Below are 22,814 nucleotides of genomic sequence, written 5' to 3'. Positions count from 1 at the left end.
CTGGTCACTTACGTTGTCCTCAGCTATATAGCAAGAAAGTACAGTGAAATTGCGTAAAAGCCCAATTTAACTTGCGAAAGAAACACAATGGATAGATAGACAGCTTTGGTTAAAAATAATTTTAATTCTTTACCCAGTCCATTAGAAAAATAATGTAGTTCAATAGGCCCACACTTAATTTCAACTTTTGGGACCCCAACTATCAGTTCCAAGTTCCACAACACTTGATAATCTGCTAAGCTACTAAAACCACATCCGATCCTTGATATGTAATAATCATAGATTCAAAGCAACATATAATCATCAGAACCACCAAATATCGAAGATAGATGAAAGCTTTACATTCTGGATGAATGCATATGAAGCAAACAAGCAAAATCGAGTATAAAATTATTATTTATTAATAAAACAAAGGTCCCAAATCCTCACATTATTTGTCATATCCACAGCTCATTATTATTTGTATTTAATTCCAAACAAACACAAACACAACAACAAATGGGTTTTGGCTCAAACAAATCCCATCATCCCTCTCTTTTTTTTTTTGTCTGTAAAAGAATCTGATCTCCACACAGGCAAATAAATAAAGATAGAGAGAAGGGGAAAAAAATAAATAGAACTTGGGTCTAGCTGGGCCTCTTTTGTATATGCAAATGGCAGAGAGGATGAGATGGGAATGAATCATCATTCATCCATTCATATCACTCGTCTTCGTTTGCGGTAAGAATGAAAGAGAAAGGAGCGAACTTGTAACCATCTCCTTCGTAGAATTTGTTCTGAAACTCTACCCAGTGTAGACGCAGTGCGTGAAGGAACGCACTCAGTGTCTCCATCACCAGCAGCACTCCCACCGTGGCGAATATGAACACGATTATCCCAACGATCAGGATCAACCAATTGTTGTACCTGTTTTTTATTTAATGCCAAATAGAGGACCACAAAGATCGATTTAAGTGGTTTGCTAATAATGATTAATTAATTAGATCAAAGAAGCGAGAGGATGCGCATACCCCCAAGCAAGAAGGAGGACCTTCTCATAGAAGACTGACGATAGCTCTGAATGCGCAAGACTGAAAAAACAAAAAAAATGGATATAATTAAGCCATGAGTAATACTATATATATATAGCTACGTACTACTTGATGATGAGATATATACCTGAGAGCCCATAGACGCAGGTAAGAAGCGGTGTTGGAAACAGCTCCGAGCACAAACTCTATAGTGTGAATCAGCTGATGTACAAATATCTCGCTGAACTCAAACTCCTCATGCCCATGGGATCCTCCATTTGCCTCCACATGAAGACTCTCATCTGTCTCCTCAAGAGGTGCGTATGACTGACCTTGATGCCTCTGGTGAAGGAAACCGTTTAATGAGACCAGCAAAGGAATATAAAAAAAAATGAAAAACTAAAGGGGAAAAGGAAAGAATCTCACAGCTTCATGTTGTTTCTTCAAGATGAAGGGCTTTGGAAGCAACATACATGGAACAGAAACAAGAGCCAGAAAGAGAAGCACCAGCTGAAAAAAAAAATGAGGGGGAAAAAGGATTATGAGTGAAACTATACGTATGACATGGTTCTCTTGGAAGATCTCTTAACAGCAAAAATTAGGCAGAGATGCTAACCTGCACCGTTTTCTGGTGAGGGAAAAGTTGGTTCTCTCCTAACTCATCGGTTGGGCTCAGGAACATGTAGATCATCACATGATACAAATCTGCTTGAGAACCAGTGCACCACTTTATGATGATGAGGACCGAGAGATAGCCAAACAAGCTGTTCAAGAATATCATCTGGGGAATGAACTGGAACCTGCAAGCCCCTCAAAATTAGACGTTGTCATTTGAAAGAGAGAGCACACTAAGTTAAAAATTATCAATTGAACCTACCATATATTTACACTCGATTTGAAGAATCTTGCATTGAAGTAGCTCATTATGATCCCGAGGTTCATCTGAGAAACTCCGAGAAGGATTGACATTTTCATCTTCAGCGAGTTCAGGAACGGCAGCTCGCTGCGGGTACCATGCCACACCGGATCTAGACCAAATGGATAAGTGTCCCTCACCTTTATCAAACCAATTGTTGTAGCCTCGCTGAACATAGAGCATAAGAGTGGGGAAAAATTCAAAGTATTTGCCTGCTACTAATATTCTTTTTTGTTTTTATAAATCTCAATTTTGAGAAGTAATTTGCATTACCTGCATGAGGCATCACGGCAATCATAGGCTGAGGGAGCGAACAATGGGTATGGAATAGAGAAGAACTCGTTGTAGATTAAACCAGTGTATATTGAGAAGAGTGACATCATCATTATGACATAACGACCACCAAAAGCCATTTCCATAATATCACCAAGTTTCTGTTGCCAAGAACCAACGATTGAAGAGTTAGCATCTAATACTTGCAAGAGCAAAGCATCTAACAATTAATCTAAGCCGTATATAAGAGAATAGGCTATAATATACTCTATAAAAGTGTGTTTCCTATGCTATCATATTTGCATGCAACTCCAAGAGAAACAGAACAGCTAAACTTAACAGCAGGTTATACAGTTGAGATAGAATTCAATCTCTTGCTCATAGTCAGACTATAAGGTAACATCAATTGGGGTATTACCTGGCTGGAAAGTTTCTTTTCTCTCACTATCAAGTACATAGTTGCAAGCAGCAAACATATTCCATGCCCCCAATCACCAAACATAACAGCGAAAAGGAAGGGGAAGGTGACGATTGTGAATACACCAGGATTAGCTTCCTGATACTTGGCCACACTGCAAAGTGGTGATCATAGAAGACTGATCAGAGGAAGCGAGGACAAGACTAAATGCAGTCTATTACACATTTTATATAATACCAAGGCTATCTCATATTTCCTAAACTGGGTCAAAAGCTCCAGAAAAAAAGTGAAAGACACTTACCCATATGCATCAACAATTTCCTGAATTGCAGAAGTAAATTTGTTTGTGCGAAAATAAGTTGGTGGCAACTCTTTGGTCCTCAGAACCTGGAATATTGATCCAACTTGCGAATTGGAGTCAACTGCAGCACGCTTTAATGCATTTTGAATCTGCACAAACAAACCTTATTCTACTTAAGTATTCTGAAACGATCACCCGATAAAATATTCAAATGCAATTAACAGTGAACAAAACGAACAACTCACTTCGTTTGATGCAAAGACAGGACTCCAGCCCTCGGCCACAAGGCACTTCTTAGTTACATCAAGACTAAGCATGTTCAAAGTATGATAGATAGCTTTCTCTTTGCGCACCTGCAATTGGTAAACATAAACTTGAATGGTTTAGAACAGAGGGGTCAACACAGGCCGCTCAACATTAATCTACTCAGAATAATACCTTGAGGTTCCACAGCTCAAATTTATCTCCAATGGCGTGCAACAAAATGTTACGGTGACCTAAACCAGCATCTATGGTGGTTTTAAGCTCTGTTAATCGACCTGACACCTGAAATGGTGCGAAAGAATTAAACATGGTTAGACAGTTTCTGGGTTAACGGGATCTTCATTATATGGACGCTAACCAACTTCAAAGCTAACAGTCACATAATTTCAGTACATCAAAACATCATGATCTCATGCATTAGCTTTTACAGGACACTTGAGTACTAGCGAATACCCAATATTTTGTTATCGTCTATAACTCATGTCCAAAGAACGAACCATACAGGGAAGTAAAAAGGTTTATGACAACAACAACATTCACAAGAAAGATAATATATACCTCAGTTATCATTTGAGCTTGTTTTCCAAGGTCTTCGCTGAAAGGATAACGATTGGCCCCAAAAGCTTCACATATTTTAAGAATTTTGCTTTTTGCTCTTTCCCCGGAATAGAAGACAACAATAACATTTTTCTCAGCCTGCATTTATTTTAGAGTTAGAAAGTCAATTTCGAAATGAGACAGAAAAGTAAATATGTTTTCTAACGAGATCAGCATTCCACATGTTAAACGAACTCGTGGCTCTCTCTAGATCTAAAATACAAACAACCTAGCAGTTGTATATTCAGAAACTGCAAAAGGAAGGAGACCATCTGAACTAATGTATCAGTAGTGTAAGAGAATTTAAGAGAGAAGCAGAAGCATGATCTAACCTTCTCCCCAGAGTTGGGATCAATGACCGGCTCCTCAATGACAGTCTGTCGAATAAAGACGTTGCCCCTAGTAGCACGGAATAGAATCCTCTCAAACACCATCGACTTTTCACGAGGTACCAATCCGGTGAGAAATCCAAGCTTGACTTGCTTTGACGAATCAATAGACTTGTCCTGTTTAAAAGTAAGTATTAGTGATTAAACAATAAACTATAAAAAGGGTACATCAAACGAGAACAGCTGCAACAATCGTACTTGCTGCAATAAAGGAGCCTCCAGCAAATCTTCGCCCACTTGTTGTGACTCTATCTCTATCTGTTGAGCGGTAGCACTTGTATGAGCAGAAGAAAAGAACTCGCCGGCCTATCAGATGACATTCAGATAGATACAGCATGAGAAGCACAGCAATAACATTTTCAAAGGCGTAAATAAAAATCTAAAATAAAAGAAAACAAATGTCACCTTGTCAAGGACCAGTTTGTACTCAATGAGTTCATTATAGGAACGCTGTAACTTGTCATTATTAGCATTGATCTCAACAAGTTCAGCTTCGAGCTCTCCAAGCTTTACCTGATAAGGAGAAAGAAATCGAAAACATGGCATGGAAAATGAAAAGCAGGTGGGGAGTTGAATAATAAATACCTCGACATCGTCCAGGTCGATGATATGAGTTCCATTCTCCAGCGAATCCTTGGGTAAAACTCCAGCTTTGGACATTTGATCCTTGAAGAAACGTATCTTACGTGCCATCTCTCCACATCTTTTTATCTAGAATCCGTCAGCCAAACACGAGAGAGAAAATTATAAGATTTATATTCTTAGATTGTATCACATTACTACATAAAGATGAATTTTACCTGAGCAGCATAAGTACGTTGAAAAGGGCTCTTCTCTGGATTTAGCTGAAAGAAACGTAAGCAAAAAAAAAAAAAAGAAGGTTTATCATTCATTACAAACACCAAAAACCAATTGATCAATGAATTATGTGGAGAGGAAAATCTAAATCTCGTCATCTCTTAAGATCTGGAAACCAAACGTCAAAGTCAAAATGAAATAGATGCGTATTGCAAAATCAAACACGCCAATTACATATCTAGTCAACGATCATGGACAGAGAGAGAGAGATAATAAGGAAATGATTACGGACGTCTTTGAATTGGACGAGGCCAAGATCTCCAAGGTAAGAGACGGTGAGATGAGCAGATTCCATGGGAACAATGAGTTGAACAAGCTGCATCGGCTCTGACCGCATCAAATCCATCGGCGGACAACAACCACCGCCGCCGCTTTCCCCCATCGTTGATAATTCTCCGGCGATGAATTTGAACCAAATAAATATTATAATTTTTGAAAAAGAAAGATAAATGTCAGAGATGGATCGAGGAGGGAGAGCTGTAATTATTTGTCCTCTGCCCCTAGTTCCAATCGCGTTTTTATTATTATTGAAATACCGCAATTGCCCCCTCTTCCTTTCCTGTATCACAGTTCTGTCCTGAAATCGAGGGGGCTTCTTTGTATGGCCTCTCATTTATTTGGTCTGAGTCAACTACAATCGTTATTTACTTTTTAAAATGGGCCCATGAATGATGGATACCCCAATTCATTCTTCTTCTATGTGTCCATTTTTTATTCTTCCGGACAAAGGCCATATAAAAGACACACGGGATTTTCAAAGAGACATATTGTAATGTCCTGTTTTTAAGAGAATTGATTTGGCTTTTTATCTATATCATCAAAGTTGATTTACATTTTTCTTCATGCATCCGTTTAGATTTTCATGGTTAAACGTGCTTGGAGTGGAGTACTGAAAGGATAAATGACTTATCGGAAAGTTATTCACGATACCATGCAAGTAAGACTAAAGAAACGGAAAAAAAATTATGTGGTGGTTGCATGGTCAGTAAATAAGATTTTTTTACCTTTGGAAAAATTTACGTACCGACAGAGTCTACAAACCGAGTGAGCGGGCGTGGATGGCCGGCCATTAACCGTAAATGGTCGGGCGTTATATATATATTAACTTAGGCACTTTGATGCAATAGACAAGAAAAATATAACCTAACTAGTAAACCAGACCAAACCGGGTGTGAAAGCAAATGGATTTGAGAAATTCAAAGCTAAAGAGAAAGAGAAGCTATCAAGAAAGTGAGCGGAAGAATAAGAAGAAAAAGACAAAAGGAAACTTAAAGCTGTTTATCTATAAAGCCAACACATTATTCTTACCCTTTTGCCCACACTCATACCCATCATCATCATCTCTACATACACTCACACCCACATGAATGTCTTCATAAATACTATTGTATAGTACTGGTCCAAGGATCCAAGTTGCGAGAGAGAGATAGTGAGTGCGGAGCCCCCAATCTTGTGAAATTTCTAGAAAAAGAAACAATACCCTTTCCAGAGAGAGAGAGAGGAAAGAAAAACACTGTTCTATTACCAAACGAAAAAGAAGCGAAAGATGAAGATTTGGTGTGATGTGTGTGATAAAGAAGAAGCTTCAGTGTTTTGTTGTGCAGATGAAGCAGCTCTTTGTAATGGTTGCGATCGTCATGTTCATTTCGCCAATAAGCTCGCCGGCAAGCATCTCCGTTTCTCTCTCACTTCTCCTACTCCCAAAGATGCTCCTCTCTGCGATATTTGTGGGGTAAGTACAGATTACAAAACTTGTTTCTCGAAGAACTTTCTGAAACTTCCCTTGCAAAATATTGTGTGCTTATACACATGTTAGTATTGATGAAATCTGGTTTTCATAAAACGATGTTTTAGTGAGTTTGGGCGATTTTTTTATTCTGAGATTTTGCTTGTTTTATTGGTGAGAAACTTATAGATTTCCATTTGTTTTCCTGTAAAGTTTACGAAATTCTTGATAAATTATTTGGTCACTAATCAAAAATAAGTACAGTGAAACCTCTATAAATTAATAACGTTGGGACTACACTAAAACTATAATTTTTTTATTAATTTATAGAGATATTGAGACTATAAAATTATATTATTTTATAGAGATTTTTAATGTATATTAATTTATAGAGTATTAATTTAAAGAGGTTATACTGTAATTAACCAGTTGAAACTAGCTGTTTACAAACATTAAAATACTTTCTTCTTTGGGAAGGTGAAGCCGTGAAGAAAAAGATATTTTAAAAAAGAACTTTTTGCCTTTCTTTAAATAAAAGAAGAGAAAAAGCAATGTCCTTTCCGAAAAGTTCGTGGAAAAAGGGGGGGTCAAATCTAGAAATATAATATTACAAAAGTATAATAAAAGCTACGTGATTACAAACAAGAGTCTTCTTACGTGATTACGTAGTATTAAAGAATGGTACTCAAAATCTTGTTATCCATAATACGACAGGAGCGGCGTGCATTATTGTTTTGCCAAAAAGACAGAGCAATACTGTGCAGAGAGTGTGACATTCCAATACATCAAGCCAATGAGCATACTAAGAAACACAATAGGTTCCTTCTTACCGGCATCAAGCTCTCAGCCTCCCCATCCGCATACCCGAGAGCCTCCAACTCTGGTGCGACATTGGGCCAGGCCAAGACTCGACCCAAATCAGTATCAGGGGAGGTCCCGAGCTCGGCCTCCAGTGAGGTCTTTGCGAGCTCTCCTTCCACGACTACAAGCAATTACTATTATGGGCTAGAGGAAACCTATCAGCAAGCTAGCGATTCGGGCTCTGGATCGGGTTCAGGCAGTATATCAGAGTATTTGATGGAAACGTTACCGGGCTGGAGAGTGGAAGATTTGCTTGAAGATCCTTCTTGTGTCTCCTATGAGGACAACAACAATATTTTTACTAAGAACAATAATAAAGGGGTTAACGATGGTTCTTCTTCACAATATCAGCATCAAGGCTTTTGGGAACAAAAGCCCTTCTCCTGAACCTTTTTGTTTTGTTTTGTTGGTTGGAGTCTTGTCTTTTTCTTTGGTTGTTGGGGGTAATTACGAATACAAACCAACTTCTTGTTTCTGTTTCGCATTAATTTGTTTCTCTTTCACAACCAGAATTTTGATTTAGATTTGACAAATTTTGACTAGCGTCAAACTCCATTGGATGGTCAACAATATAACAAGTAATTTGGTTTTTGTTGAATAACCAAAGATGTATTTTCAAGGACTTGGTAAACTAAAGCTTCAGTTAATAAAACAAGGTTAATATGGCAAATTCAAACTAAGCCTTTGAATAAACCAGTGGGAAAATATTTTCAAATAGCTTTTCTGTTTTGATGACACCAAGGTAGATCCAGTAACCTCGTATACAGACAAATACCTTTGGACAAATGAGAACGTAATATGCAAAAGATCCTTTTTACATACAAAAAAAGAGCCGAAAACACTAGTTAATAAATCCCAACCTGTTCTTTCCTTAAAAATATATAGCAACAGGAGGCTTCTTTATTCACCCACACTTCTCGACACCCTGCACACGATCATCCAACTTTTGATCAATATTTACAACTTTTGTAAACGAAGTAGCCGTATGTACGTACCAAACTCATCCAAACTAGATTTTTTGTAATAGTTTGGTTTCTACATTTTCTGTAATAAATTAAGAACACCCAAGAATGGAATGTAACATAACTACATTTTGCGTTCACTTGCAAAAAGAGTACCTTTGATTTGCCTTTGGTTAAGACGGAAACGCAAATAGGCGATCAGAGATCTTTGTCCGGCAAATTGGGCATTCAGAGCAAGCGAGGGAACATGATTTACATACTGTACAAAAAAATATGGAACATCTTTTCAATAAAGAGAGAGAACCAAAGGCTTCATGGGGATGAAGTTCTGACTTACAGCAGAAATGGCGGCAAGGGAGTAAAATTGCTGCTGTGGGAGACTCGAAACATACTTTACAGATGTGAGAGTTTGCGTCTCCATTCGCTTGCGATTTCATCTCTTTCTCCTTCATTTCTTGCGTTCGTGCCTGTCTCATTGTTACAAGATCTTGTTTCAATATATGTGAATTAAAACCATGTACGAAGTGTAGTAATTAAGCTCATCTCGTTATATTTACCTTGAGACGAGCAACAAGAGGTTCCTCTTTTGGTGTCTCTTCGATTTTAGCTACCACTACTACTTCAGGTTGTCTCGGTGCATTCGAGACTTGTCTCTCTCTCTCAGAACCATGCTGCTTTGATTCTTCTCTATCTCTCTTGCAGGGCCAATGGCAGTGCCATTGACTTCAGACAATGCGCCATTGTCTTTCTTCAGTTTGGCAACAAGTACCCACATGTTTGCCAAATCGTTTTCTAAAGCTTCCTCTCTTCTCTTCGCTTCTTCTGCCTTTTTCCTGTATTCGCCTTCTATGAACTCTTTGTCTGCCAGTGCAGACTCAAGAGCCGCCTCTCGCTGTTTCCTTGCTTGCAACTCCATTTTCAGAGCTACTTGTTTGGTTTTCTATCTTAAATAATTAAGACCAATTATTTCCATTTAACATAGAATTTAATTGTTTCATATACTCTCAGGGATTAAGTAACGCACTATTTGGGCTTTCCATGTTTTATAATCTTCTCTATTAAAAGAGACTAGATCTTGACGGGTGTTTAATTTCAATTTTATAAACGTATAAATCTTGTTTTTACGTTATTAGTAGCAAATATCTTTAACATTAACCATATTTTAAAATGTTTACATAATTTTTTCAAACACAATAACGTCATATATTTGGAGTTGTTATGTTATGGAAAATCTAACTTGATTTCGTGTATTAAGATTGCTATAAACTAAAATATGAAAACAAAATGAGAATTTTATGGTATTTTAAGATAGTGATTTATTTCTATAGGATAATCAATATTTTTATGGAGAATGCTCAGTCTAAATGGTTTTTTTGTTTTTGTTTTATCATCTTGAATACTTGTATACCTCTGTAAAAGTCAATTTACAAATCTCATAACAAATTCTCTGAACGTGAGCTGAGACTCCTAACATTTAAAACATACCACAGACCAATCATAAAGATTTAAAGAAACCATCTTTTACAACAACAGTATGTGGCATCACAAAAAAGCAAATGGCAAATTTGATCCCTTGGCGCAAGGCATTTTACCATATAAATACACACGCACAGTGTCTTGTTGCGAACAAGAGACTAGAAGAACAAAACAAAGAGAGAGAAAGAAAAAAAAACTGAGAAAGAACGAGAGATGGCTTGGGGGTTAATCAAACATATTGCTGCTCTGGCCAAGCGAATGGTTCCTCTGACCAAGTTTTTTGCAAGGAAGATCTGGAACAAGATCACGGGTAAGAAAGAGTTACTTTTCACTTTTCATAATAGTCCAAAACAAAAATCTTGATTTGATTTAACTCTTGGTTTTTTGCAGGTTGGCTCGAGAGAAAGGAAGTATGAGGCGTGGTCTAAGGGGAAGAAGAAGTTACCAGAGGTGGAGGTGGACAAGGAGGACAAAGCCAAGAAAGAGAGAGAGGCGGAGGCGCTTGAGGACATGATGAACTGGTTTGAGCGATGGCGGAGGCGGCAATGAAGAAGGAAGGTGATGATGTGTTTGTGAAATTGGTGTTTTGCTATTGTCATTGATTGTTCAAAATTTGTACTGTAATATGGTTGAGGTGGGGTGATGAACTGTGCTACTTTTTTGTGGTTGGTGTTGTGTATTTGTTGTGTATGCAGAGCAATTTATATGGTTAGGTTCATTTGATGTTATATTTATTTTCAAACAATGTTCATACTTCCAAATTTAGTAGATATTTGCATTATTTCTTTATAATTGGCCGTAATTTGTGTGAAAAAAATGCATATGATACGAGTAAGTGGTTGCTGGGCCTTAACTACGCAAAATATAGCTAACTTTTTTTCAGAAAAAAATGTACAAGTCGGATCAATGTTAAGTCTTTAAGCCCAATTTATAAGAAAACGTAAATCAACAATTGGTGGTGATCTTGCCGCCTTTATGTAGTTCGGAAGCCGTTTCTGATTTTTTTTTTGTTGTGCATGTGTTTGATGGTGTTATTTTGCTGGAGTAATACATATATTAAGTTCATGTTTAGCTGAATTTGCTTTAATAATCATTTGTAAATTTGTAATGTATATTGATACTGAATTTTGAATTGATAAAACTGTTTTCTTTCCTTGCAAAACTAAATTTAACAATATAATGGCTGTTTAGATTAGAATCTGTCAGTGATAAAAAAAAAGATTGGCATCTGTCTAATTTTTGATGTACAACATTTGATTGGTAAAATTAAAAAATAGACACAAGACTCGAGCATGATTCACATTTTTCTTCCTATTGTGATGTTCAATTGTCTTCATCTCATCATTCTTCTTGATTGACATAAAACCATCAAACAAAAATAGCACGCAATACATTAGATAGCTTCTATGATCTTCTTTCTTATATTCATCTAGGCAGCATTACACCAACTGTATTCCAAGGCTTCTCTTTCGAATGCATTTACTCTATTTTGTACGTATAATTTGATGAGGGACAATTCAAAGATAGTCAGTCCCAATTCCTATCTATAGTGACTAAACCAACTTAGATATAATTCAACTGTACATCCACTAAAGATGATCATCAAGTACCTCTCTTGATCATAAACACATAACTTTCTTACTTTTCTAAATGCAAAGAAATTTGACAAAATACAGGAAAGTAAGAAGGAAGTTGAGAGACTATCGATGACAAGAAGACACAAGTTCTCAAACTCGCCACTAGACCTTTCGTAAGTTAAACCCCTACCTGAGAGACAAGTACCGCTAGATACATGGCCTGTCTGTCTCTATGTGGTTTTTAGTTACAGTCTTCTTTCTTTCTTTGTTTGTTTTTTTTACAGAGAAAAGAGTATCCAAAGAGAGCTGATGGACGTGGACGCAGAGGATTGCAACCGATTGACTAGTTATCAATTATTAGCTCGGATTGTTATATCATCTCAACTCTAGTTCTTTGTTTCATATATGCATTTATCGTTTTTTTCTTCAAAAATACAATCACATCACTAATCTATATATGATCTGTGAACATGACTCAGTTAAAAGCACACCTAACAATGAATCTGAATGAATCCTGAGAAGAAAACAATCATGTGTTTGTTATGCTGGAAATGATACAATGTGACCATGGTTTATTATGATCTCTTTAAGCTTATATGTATGTATGTATATATTTTTCAAAACTCGTTTACATTAACAACTGAAATTTACATAGCTTCAGAGCTCAATTCTACTTTCTTCTTTGGCACTTGAGATATATGTAAATGAAATAGCCACTTTTTATTGGCAAAAAACCCCATAGAGATGGGCTTTCGGCAACAATTAGGAAACAAAAATTCATTATTGAGAGAGAGAGACTTTAAACTGATTTGATCTTCTTAGTCGTCAGCACATCCGTGTTAAGTATGCCTCCAGGTGAAAGCAGCCTCCGTAGATACAGTCCAAACCGACCCTGCCATTCATTCATCTCTCTCTTATTACAAAACTACTATAAATGTTAAAATAACTACAAAACCATTGTACAGTCTGTATAAGAAGAGAAGAATCTTTACCCATTGAAATCCGACGAGAACCATCCAACAGCCGACTAAACCATATCCGCTTCGTGTCACAAACTGTGTCACCAACAAAAACACTTTAGGGAAGGCTCAAACTGAGAGTATAGGGTTTATGGAAGGCTACCATTAGTGTAAGACAACCAAGAACGAAGCTTGAACTCATCACAGAGCTGACGAATTTCAGATCACGTCCCGCCTAGTATACAACAAACACAGAAGAAGAAGGAGAAGATGTTTTCAGTTGATTGCTTCGAATCATCATTGAACAAGGCTTGCGTGAGTGTAATATACCAGCAATGTACCCTCCAGGGATACTGTCATTGGCAATGCAGACAGCGCCATGAAGAATGGTAGAAGCAGTCTATGCATCTGCCACCATATCCAAGAATCGTAATTTAAGTCAAGTTAGGTTCGAAACACACACAGGAAGTTAACTACTAATGTTTGGTTTTAAAAGCAGCAAACAGACCTCGGTTATGATGACTTTATCATGTGTGTAGACACCAGGAAACAGGCCTGGAACCGATGTCCCAATAATTCCCAAGACTAATCCAAGCGTGGCTCCAATAATCATCAGGGACTTGAGCAACGTTCTCGCCTTGGGAAGGTTACGGTTCGCACCATATAACATCTCGGGCATAAATGACTGAGCCGTTTGAGACAGTGGCTCACCCCATACATTGCACATCCTGTACGTCTGAGCCATCACCTATCAGACCAAAAAAATAAAAATAAACCAGAAAAAGATAAATATACAAAACACCAACATCGTTTAAGCTTAAAAGATATATCAGTTTTGTAATGGTACTTGATGAGCAGCTAAAACGTGAGTTCCCATGGAGGTAGCACAGTAGATGATGAAAGAATAGAAAGCAATCTTGGAGAAAATTGAGATAAAGACAGGTGCGGCGAGTGCAGATATCTTCCATAGTTCTTGAGGTGTAGGCACCGCAAAGGAGTAAGCATTGTAGCCTTCTTTGTTCAGAGAATCCATCATCATATAAGCCGAAACAATCTATATAACAACACACAAATCCCATTATGAATTCTTCTTCATTTTTAATTTACATTTTACTAGTTTAGGGTATTTACATTACCTGAGAGATGGTTGTTGCCCAAGCAGCTCCGGCGATACCTTGTCCAAGAAACAAGCATAGGATCGTATCTCCAAGACCGTTAATGACCGTTGCTGCTGCTAATGCCTTAAGAGGTCCCCATGAGTTCTTCATTCCAAGACTGAGACAGAGATTCTCTCTCATCAGTTGAGTAATACATAGGGAGATTGAAGCTAGTTAATAAGAAGAAAAAGGTCAAAGAAACCTTGCGCTTTGAGCAACCAATCCAACAAGAACAAAAGGCCACGCTAAGCCTCGAATCTGAACGTATGTATTGGCTGCAGGAACAATCTCAATGTTTTTCCCTCTAGTAAATGCTGCCAAAAAGTTTAGATACATGTCATTCAAATATTACTCGAAATGGAAATATTTGATTTGGTAGTGAAAAATGTATACCAGTAACAGCCCAAGGTCCGAATAATCTAGTCAACAAAAGCATCATAAGTCCACAAACCAATCCAATGAAGAGCAAGACAGAGATTTGATGTTGTGCTTCTTTCTTGTCCTGTAAGAAAAAACACAAAATAAACGTTAAAGAGATGTTTCCTTCGTAAAGTAGTTTTAAAACTTGGAACACAAGAAACAGGCAAATATAACCAACCTGTTTGGCAAGAGAAGTAGCGACCATATTGGATGTCGCCACGGAGAGGAACATGAAGACGTAACTCATGTGATCACATAGTACTGTCCCCGGTCCTATTAAACCGGTTAAATTTTTTACTCAGCCATTGAATTAAAAGCACTCGTTTTCACAATTTATTGGATTATTTATATTTTTAGTCATTCCGCATCATAATCTTATTCAATCAAATAATTTAAATGTAATTTTCTGTGCTACGAAATTTTGATAGCAAAAAAGGAGAAAATGATAAACGAGTAATATTTGAATTTGTGTGAAAGTAAAAGCTTATCTTGCAGTTGGGTACAATTTTGACATTACAAACACGTTAAAATTTGGTGAACCGACAGATGTTATCAATGTTCTAAAAATCGCTAGGCGGTAACTAGGCGCTTTATAGAGGACTAGCGACTAGGCGGATTATTCGGGGCCTAGGCGAGGCCTAGACGTTAGCAAATTGTTGATTTATTTTATATATTTTATACATTTGTATAACATATTTTAGTTTTTAAGTTTAATTATAAAATTATTGTGATGAATTATCAAAATTAGATATACAAAACAGAAGAAAGTAGACAAATTTGTAGATTTGTAATAATATTATTGCTTTATTTAACATATATAGACAATTTTAGATCGATTTTAATCAATTTAGAACAGTTTAAACCAATTTGAATCATATAAATCGGTATAAATCGGATTTTAAGAAAATCGTTTCGGATAGGACCGAGTTGCTGCCTAGGCGAGAGCCTAGGCGCCGCTTAGACCGATTTTTAGAACCCTACATGTTATAATGAGCTTTAAAACTGGTTGGATGGGACACTTACCTAACCTATTTTCTTTTTTGTTATTATTATTGGTCAACATGGGTCCGATTTCTAAACAATCCAAAAGGTGCAAGTGTTACTATTGGAGACAAGTCGGGTTCCGTTCGGTTCGGTTTGGAATTTATATAAAAATCGAATATAAATCATAAGTATAAAGTAAATTTTAAAATGATGTAAGGAAAATGCAAAAAAAAAAAAAATCAGAATTAAAGTTTATATAGAGAAGCGTACCAAGTGCGGCGAGTTCGACGGAGCTACCTTGGCCGATGACCACCGTGTCGATGAGACTCATCAACGGACCACAAACCCACATCCCCATCGCCGGACCTGTGAACTTGACGATCTCTTTCATCTGTTCCCATACGCTCTCCTTCACCAGACCCCTGCTCTTCTTCTCTTCTTCTTCTTCAGTTCCGCCATCATTTTCGACGCAGTTCCTCGTAATTCGCCCTGTTTTTATTTCCCGACGAGTCACCACCGGCTTTCCCTGGAAAATCGGAGCAGCTGCTGTGGTGATCCCACCGAGTTTTCTCCGGGTCAGCACCGAGCCTCCACCGAGACAACGGATAAGTGGTTGGTGAGATTTAGTCGGAAGGAAAGGAGAGATAGTAAGTCTTTGCGTTTTCATTAGCATTTTGTCGTCGTTAATCGTTACAGAGACGGATCTTCGCCGGTGATGCAGTTTATCTTTTGGCGCCTCCTCCTCGAGATTTGTATTGAGAGAAAATCGGAAGCGAGCGAAAGATCTATATACAGACTCTACTGAGCACGTGCCCCTTTTTATTCTTCTCGAACCATTACAAAAAAAAAAAATTAATATAGTTTATATGACTTTTTCTGAGAAATTTACGAGTAGTAGTAGATGTTGATAATTGTATCTACATGAACATCATTGCGTTTCCATTATTAATACTTGCTACTTGGTCATGTGTTGCTCCTTCATTTATAGCTGTCACTCTCCCAATAACAATTGTTATATATGTAGCCATCGATACGATGAATATATGATTCGCAGAGATACATATTAAAAAGAAAAAAACTGTTGAAAATATATAGTTGACTCGTGTCTCAAATACATATAATGAATTGACTGACGAAAGAAAAGAAAGATGAACGTATATAATCGACTTAATTAAAGACTATTACAATGACTTCTATTTTTTTTTTTTTTTGTAAACTACAATGACTTGTATTGTTTGTTTAATTTTCAAAGTAATTGATGAAGACCTCTCTTTCGGCACGTTAATGGTTTTGTTTATTTTTCTTTATTTAAGACTTTAAGTCAATGGTGGTCTGTCTGGTTACTCATTTCTTCGAAAATGTATGTAAATTTCCAATTTTTTGTTTCGTGTTATTATTTTTTCATTAATAGAGAAAGAAGTGTGAAATATGTTGCCGTGCAATTTACAAGAACGAGGTTTTCTCCCTTGCTCGACTTCATTGAATAAAAACGATTTACATGTGACTGTTACTTAAAATGAGGGACCAAAATATAAACAATACTAACTATAACGCAGATAAAAATCATACGTGCTCGTTTTTTAAAAAAAAATCTCATGTGTTTAAGGCGTTTTTTTGCCCCCAAAAGGTCTGACTTTTTTTTTATTTCTCCCTTGACAGAGGAATTTACAAAGAAAAGTTTGTAACATTTCTTAGTTTCCACGCATTTTCTTGGTCATAGATAAATTTAATTTATATAGTTTTAAGAAAAGAAAAGTCACGTAAATGTCGACGTAATTTCTAGTACATTGCTTGGTATGTTCAATTCAAAAGGGAAGTCGTTAGTAAGACGCCTTCAAGTCTTAAGAGACTTAGGTGGTGACTGTATGCAAAGAAAAGAGCTGGATATCAACACTTTGTGCATCTAATAAACACATACAGTTGTAAAAAATAATACATTACTGTATACTGCTATACTTAAATTTTCAAGATAATATAAGTTTAAATCTAATATAAAAAGTACTATTTTGACTCGGAAAATATACTTCTAAATCATATTTCTAAAACGAGTGATTTGTAGTTAATAACTATTAAGTGCTGATTGATCCGGTTTTATATCAACTGTTATTTGTTTTTTGTGATCCTTAAACAGTGTGTTCATTCAAGATGCAATATTGAAGATATACAATCAGTCGTCTTTTACAAATAAATTCCTGATTATTTTAGTCAATGTTTAAAAAATCGTTAGGAAGCAACTAGACAATCTACATTAAACTAACAACTGTGTAAATTATTTGGATCTGGATGAGACGTAAAACAAATTATTTATTTATTACATTTTATTAGATTTTAAAATTTTTGTGTTTGATTAAAAATTGCTCTGGCGAAATGTTGAAAACTAGATATACTATAAAAGAAACGAAATTAGAAAAAATGATCATCATTTGTTTTAGACAGACTGACGTTAGAATTAGAACTCGAATAAAAGGACGTCAGCAATTTGTATGTTACAAAATGGGCTTTAACGGCCCATTAAGTCGACATTGAGCTCGAATACGAGTTTTTCTCTCTCCGTGATCTAACCCTCAATATGAATTAAGAAGGGTACTTCGACCAAGTTATTGCTTTTTTCCTATGATTGTCAGATGACGTTATATGCTATGATTGTTATCTAATAAAATAATAGCTACGAAGAAGGTAAGCGTAAAGATTAAACTGAGAAAACAAGCCACATATAGAGGCAAAATTTTTTTTTTTTTTTTTTTTTTTATTTTTTTTTTTTTTATAATCCAGTATCCGACCGCTAAGCGCGATCGACTAACCCACCGGGCCTAAGCCCATGCCATTACAGGATTTTTAAGCGTCCACTTAAGGGCCCCTGTTTACGCGAAGCGGTCTGGAGGGCGAGAGGAGCCCATGTAAATCCCCTCGTGGCCACTCAAGTTGTTTGCAGCCGCGGGGATTCGAACCCAGGAGTATTGGGAATTGCACCCTCAGCCTGAAATCCCTCCTACCACTAGCCCACCTTGAGTGGTTTATAGAGGCAAAATTAACATTTTAATACATTATCATAAGCTTGCCATTTTAAAACTACCTGTCGATTTAAGGAACTTTAGTTCAATATGCTTTATCATCTCATTCTAATGCCTACAGCTTCATAGCAAGAAAAACCATACTACATTAATCTGTTAAATCAGTTGTATCCATATTCATGCGTAATTATGGTCTATAATACTAATCTTATTTGTTTTCAATGGAATTTTAGTTGCCCTCATACTAGTTTCGACCAAGTGGATGTCTATGACATTATAAAATCATAAGAAATGTGCTGTAAAATATTAACCGAGGAAAAAATCATGTAAGCGTAAAGAAAAGATTATCAGTGGAGAAAAGAGAAAAAAGGCAAAATAGCAGATTATGTTTACAAAAAAAAAACACATATTACATTACTTGCGAAATTAGCAAAGTCGCCTGACATGTAACTAATTACGGTTAAGTTCGGTATGCATACACCACCACTTGCTCGTTTTTGATACTGTCCAGTCTACAATACGTGCAAACATAAAATAGTAACATCATGTCCCATATCCCATATGTAGTGTAAATTTGTAATGCCTAACCATGACATATGTTTGTAATCGTTTGTTTAATTTTGTTCTCTCGATTAGATCTTTAAACCAAATTAACAAATATTAACTCTCTTGACATTGTTCTATTCTCATCATATGGGGAGACCATCTAACATAATTTAACCGTTGGGATTCAGTATCTCATTAAAAAAAATATTTATTCAAGCAGTAAATACTGGAGCTGAAAGTTCAATGCTATGTAGATACTGAGTTTGATGAAAATATTTAATTTTACCAAACAGATTACTTATCCTAAAGCTAGTCAAACCGTCAAAACTATATGTTTAGTCCCTTGCTCACTTTAGCTGCAATCTGTTGTTTTTGTTTGTATTTCTGCTAATATATAATATCTTCCATAATTTTAGCATTCATGGGATGTATCCTTTGAAGTAGTAGAGATATCAATACATATGTTTGATTCCTTAGATTAAATTTGTATATGGGTAGGTATCTGTAAATGGATCGATCTAAGCGAAAAATACATGTAAATTTTTGGTTTGTTAATTCAAACGTAAATCTAAAAAAAAAAAAAAGATAATGTCTGCACTTGATTACAAAATTACAGAGGTGAATGCAAATTGCACTTGAATAGAAACATTTAAAATGTGAATGAAGACGAAAACATGTGCAGTTTAAATAAACTAACTCCTAATGGTGTGAGTCAGTGAGTGTTTGATGTTCCATAAGTACAGGGAGTTGGTTGGCTTTGCAAGGAGGCTAAGCATATATATGTGGGTCTACGGATCTTGATCTTTCTAAAACGAAGATGATTATTTTGTTCCTTGTGAGATCTAATTCCACTATGATTTATTCTCATATATTATATAGAGAAAAATCAAAAGGTGGGCAAATTATATATGCTGATTAAAAATTTATTTGAATGCTTCTCAATCAAGCATTTTAGTATGTTAGTTACAACCATACGTTATATACCATACATACTGATTCTTACGATAATATACAGTCTCTTTCGTGGACGGTAACGGCTAAATCATATGAGACGAGACAGTATTAACACACAACCGATAGGAAAATTGTGAAAGATAATGGTTTAAAAAAAAACTCAGAGAAAGAAAAAAATGCAAAGGAAATTTTGTAAAGCTGCAGCCACTTCTTTAGCAACTTAACGCTTATGCGCAAAGCCAGAATCATGTTACAGTATCAAGCAGGTCCCACATTGTCACGAGATTAATTGTTCTTTTGCATTATCGGTTTAACATATTTGAAAGAGTTATAGTATTTGTTTATCATGTTGATCATGTCGCTTATACTTTCACAAACCCTCTGTTCATTATAAAATGATGTTAAATATCTCATTGTATTCTCTTCCTAAAGGTGATGATAAGAGAAACAAAATGAAAAAGAATATTATAGCAAAAACCAAAACACCATGGACTTGCTCGCTCGCTCACTCCAAATTCATTTGTCGGCAGTGATAGCACACACACAATGTCCACGCACATATAGACAATAGTGTTATTATATTAGTAACAGATAATATAAAATTTACCCAAAGATGACAAATTATTCATCTGATACCCCCGTTTGTTTTAAGATATAAATTATTTTAAACTTTATGGGTTGAACTTTTTATAGTGACTGGGCTCACCCCGAAGGGCCACCTCGCCAGAAACCTTATCCCACGTTCAGTACTGGCCGTAGCCCACCTGACGCAGGGGTTTTTTAGCTAACCCAGTTCCACCCCGCTACCCCCGAGTATCGAACTGGCGACCTCGAGTAGTCGTGTGTGAGAAACATTCAGTACTGCCGCTAGGCCACCTGATGTTCTCAAAACTTTATGGGTTGAACTTTTTATAGTGACTGGGCTCACCCCGAAGGGCCACCTCGCCAGAAACCTTATCCCACGTTCAGTACTGGCCGTAGCCCACCTGACGCAGGGGTTTTTTAGCTAACCCAGTTCCACCCCGCTACCCCCGAGTATCGAACTGGCGACCTCGAGTAGTCGTGTGTGAGAAACATTCAGTACTGCCGCTAGGCCACCTGATGTTCTCAAAACTTTATGGGTTGAACTTTTTATAGTGACTGGGCTCACCCCGAAGGGCCACCTCGCCAGAAACCTTATCCCACGTTCAGTACTGGCCGCAGCCCACCTGACGCAGGGGTTTTTTAGCTAACCCAGTTCCACCCCGCTACCCCCGAGTATCGAACTGGCGACCTCGAGTAGTCGTGTGTGAGAAACATTCAGTACTGCCGCTAGGCCACCTGATGTTCTCTAAACTTTATGGGTTGAACTTTTTATAGTGACTGGGCTCACCCCGAAGGGCCACCTCGCCAGAAACCTTATCCCACGTTCAGTACTGGCCGTAGCCCACCTGACGCAGGGGTTTTTTAGCTAACCCAGTTCCACCCCGCTACCCCCGAGTATCGAACTGGCGACCTCGAGTAGTCGTGTGTGAGAAACATTCAGTACTGCCGCTAGGCCACCTGATGTTCTCGAAACTTTATGGGTTGAACTTTTTATAGTGACTGGGCTCACCCCGAAGGGCCACCTCGCCAGAAACCTTATCCCACGTTCAGTACTGGCCGTAGCCCACCTGACGCAGGGGTTTTTTAGCTAACCCAGTTCCACCCCGCTACCCCCGAGTATCGAACTGGCGACCTCGAGTAGTCGTGTGTGAGAAACATTCAGTACTGCCGCTAGGCCACCTGATGTTCTCAAACTTTATGGGTTGAACTTTTTATAGTGACTGGGCTCACCCCGAAGGGCCACCTCGCCAGAAACCTTATCCCACGTTCAGTACTGGCCGTAGCCCACCTGACGCAGGGGTTTTTTAGCTAACCCAGTTCCACCCCGCTACCCCCGAGTATCGAACTGGCGACCTCGAGTAGTCGTGTGTGAGAAACATTCAGTACTGCCGCTAGGCCACCTGATGTTCTCAAAACTTTATGGGTTGAACTTTTTATAGTGACTGGGCTCACCCCGAAGGGCCACCTCGCCAGAAACCTTATCCCACGTTCAGTACTGGCCGTAGCCCACCTGACGCAGGGGTTTTTTAGCTAACCCAGTTCCACCCCGCTACCCCCGAGTATCGAACTGGCGACCTCGAGTAGTCGTGTGTGAGAAACATTCAGTACTGCCGCTAGGCCACCTGATGTTCTCATAACTTTATGGGTTGAACTTTTTATAGTGACTGGGCTCACCCCGAAGGGCCACCTCGCCAGAAACCTTATCCCACGTTCAGTACTGGCCGTAGCCCACCTGACGCAGGGGTTTTTTAGCTAACCCAGTTCCACCCCGCTACCCCCGAGTATCGAACTGGCGACCTCGAGTAGTCGTGTGTGAGAAACATTCAGTACTGCCGCTAGGCCACCTGATGTTCTCAAACTTTATGGGTTGAACTTTTTATAGTGACTGGGCTCACCCCGAAGGGCCACCTCGCCAGAAACCTTATCCCACGTTCAGTACTGGCCGTAGCCCACCTGACGCAGGGGTTTTTTAGCTAACCCAGTTCCACCCCGCTACCCCCGAGTATCGAACTGGCGACCTCGAGTAGTCGTGTGTGAGAAACATTCAGTACTGCCGCTAGGCCACCTGATGTTCTCGAAACTTTATGGGTTGAACTTTTTATAGTGACTGGGCTCACCCCGAAGGGCCACCTCGCCAGAAACCTTATCCCACGTTCAGTACTGGCCGTAGCCCACCTGACGCAGGGGTTTTTTAGCTAACCCAGTTCCACCCCGCTACCCCCGAGTATCGAACTGGCGACCTCGAGTAGTCGTGTGTGAGAAACATTCAGTACTGCCGCTAGGCCACCTGATGTTCTCAGAAAACTTTATGGGTTGAACTTTTTATAGTGACTGGGCTCACCCCGAAGGGCCACCTCGCCAGAAACCTTATCCCACGTTCAGTACTGGCCGTAGCCCACCTGACGCAGGGGTTTTTTAGCTAACCCAGTTCCACCCCGCTACCCCCGAGTATCGAACTGGCGACCTCGAGTAGTCGTGTGTGAGAAACATTCAGTACTGCCGCTAGGCCACCTGATGTTCTCAAACTTTATGGGTTGAACTTTTTATAGTGACTGGGCTCACCCCGAAGG

At 38.1% G+C, this 22,814-nt stretch overlaps 3 protein-coding genes across 3 annotated transcripts; 1 reads left to right on the top strand and 2 right to left on the bottom strand.

Annotated features, from left to right (window-relative positions):
- Positions 1-378: 378 nt before the first annotated feature.
- On the bottom strand, positions 379-5,606 carry LOC106438849 (V-type proton ATPase subunit a3). Its single transcript, XM_013880132.3, has 18 exons — positions 5,259-5,606; positions 4,969-5,013; positions 4,754-4,879; positions 4,574-4,681; positions 4,367-4,474; positions 4,112-4,285; positions 3,741-3,878; positions 3,357-3,464; positions 3,164-3,271; positions 2,919-3,067; positions 2,618-2,771; positions 2,200-2,360; positions 1,888-2,094; positions 1,627-1,810; positions 1,437-1,520; positions 1,159-1,352; positions 1,011-1,070; positions 379-906 (listed from the first exon to the last, which is right to left on the bottom strand). Exons 1-18 carry the CDS (start codon positions 5,406-5,408, stop codon positions 702-704), a joined length of 2,463 nt encoding a protein of 820 aa, XP_013735586.1. The 5' UTR covers positions 5,409-5,606; the 3' UTR covers positions 379-701.
- A 726-nt stretch (positions 5,607-6,332) lies between these two features.
- Positions 6,333-8,155, top strand: LOC106373726 (B-box zinc finger protein 20). The gene is made up of 2 exons (XM_013813861.3): positions 6,333-6,758; positions 7,467-8,155. Exons 1-2 carry the CDS (start codon positions 6,573-6,575, stop codon positions 7,998-8,000), a joined length of 720 nt encoding a protein of 239 aa, XP_013669315.1. The 5' UTR covers positions 6,333-6,572; the 3' UTR covers positions 8,001-8,155.
- A 4,084-nt stretch (positions 8,156-12,239) lies between these two features.
- On the bottom strand, positions 12,240-16,097 carry LOC106438828 (protein DETOXIFICATION 47, chloroplastic). The gene is made up of 11 exons (XM_013880116.3): positions 15,419-16,097; positions 14,343-14,437; positions 14,138-14,246; positions 13,947-14,058; positions 13,724-13,862; positions 13,435-13,641; positions 13,096-13,335; positions 12,918-12,995; positions 12,751-12,822; positions 12,621-12,683; positions 12,240-12,520 (listed from the first exon to the last, which is right to left on the bottom strand). The coding sequence occupies exons 1-11, from the start codon at positions 15,819-15,821 to the stop codon at positions 12,428-12,430; spliced, it is 1,611 nt and encodes a 536-aa protein (XP_013735570.1). The 5' UTR covers positions 15,822-16,097; the 3' UTR covers positions 12,240-12,427.
- Positions 16,098-22,814: the final 6,717 nt, after the last annotated feature.

The sequence above is a fragment of the Brassica napus genome, chromosome C1 (assembly GCF_020379485.1).
Source record: "Brassica napus cultivar Da-Ae chromosome C1, Da-Ae, whole genome shotgun sequence".
Lineage (NCBI taxonomy): Eukaryota > Viridiplantae > Streptophyta > Magnoliopsida > Brassicales > Brassicaceae > Brassica > Brassica napus.
This window is presented reverse-complemented; position numbering and strand designations above follow the sequence as displayed.

Coding starts and splice junctions, on each gene's coding strand:
- LOC106438828 (XM_013880116.3), bottom strand. CDS start 15,821: ATGCTAATGAAAACGCAAAGACTTACTATCTCTCCTTTCCTTCCGACT. Junction 14,438..15,418: donor CGTCGAACTCGCCGCACTTG/GTACGCTTCTCT, acceptor CCGGTTTAATAG/GACCGGGGACAGTACTATGT. Junction 14,059..14,137: donor CGGACCTTGGGCTGTTACTG/GTATACATTTTT, acceptor ACTTTTTGGCAG/CATTTACTAGAGGGAAAAAC.
- LOC106373726 (XM_013813861.3), top strand. CDS start 6,573: ATGAAGATTTGGTGTGATGTGTGTGATAAAGAAGAAGCTTCAGTGTTT. Junction 6,759..7,466: donor CTCTCTGCGATATTTGTGGG/GTAAGTACAGAT, acceptor ATAATACGACAG/GAGCGGCGTGCATTATTGTT.
- LOC106438849 (XM_013880132.3), bottom strand. CDS start 5,408: ATGGGGGAAAGCGGCGGCGGTGGTTGTTGTCCGCCGATGGATTTGATG. Junction 1,071..1,158: donor CTGCGTCTATGGGCTCTCAG/GTATATATCTCA, acceptor TTGTTTTTTCAG/TCTTGCGCATTCAGAGCTAT. Junction 907..1,010: donor GTCCTCCTTCTTGCTTGGGG/GTATGCGCATCC, acceptor AATAAAAAACAG/GTACAACAATTGGTTGATCC.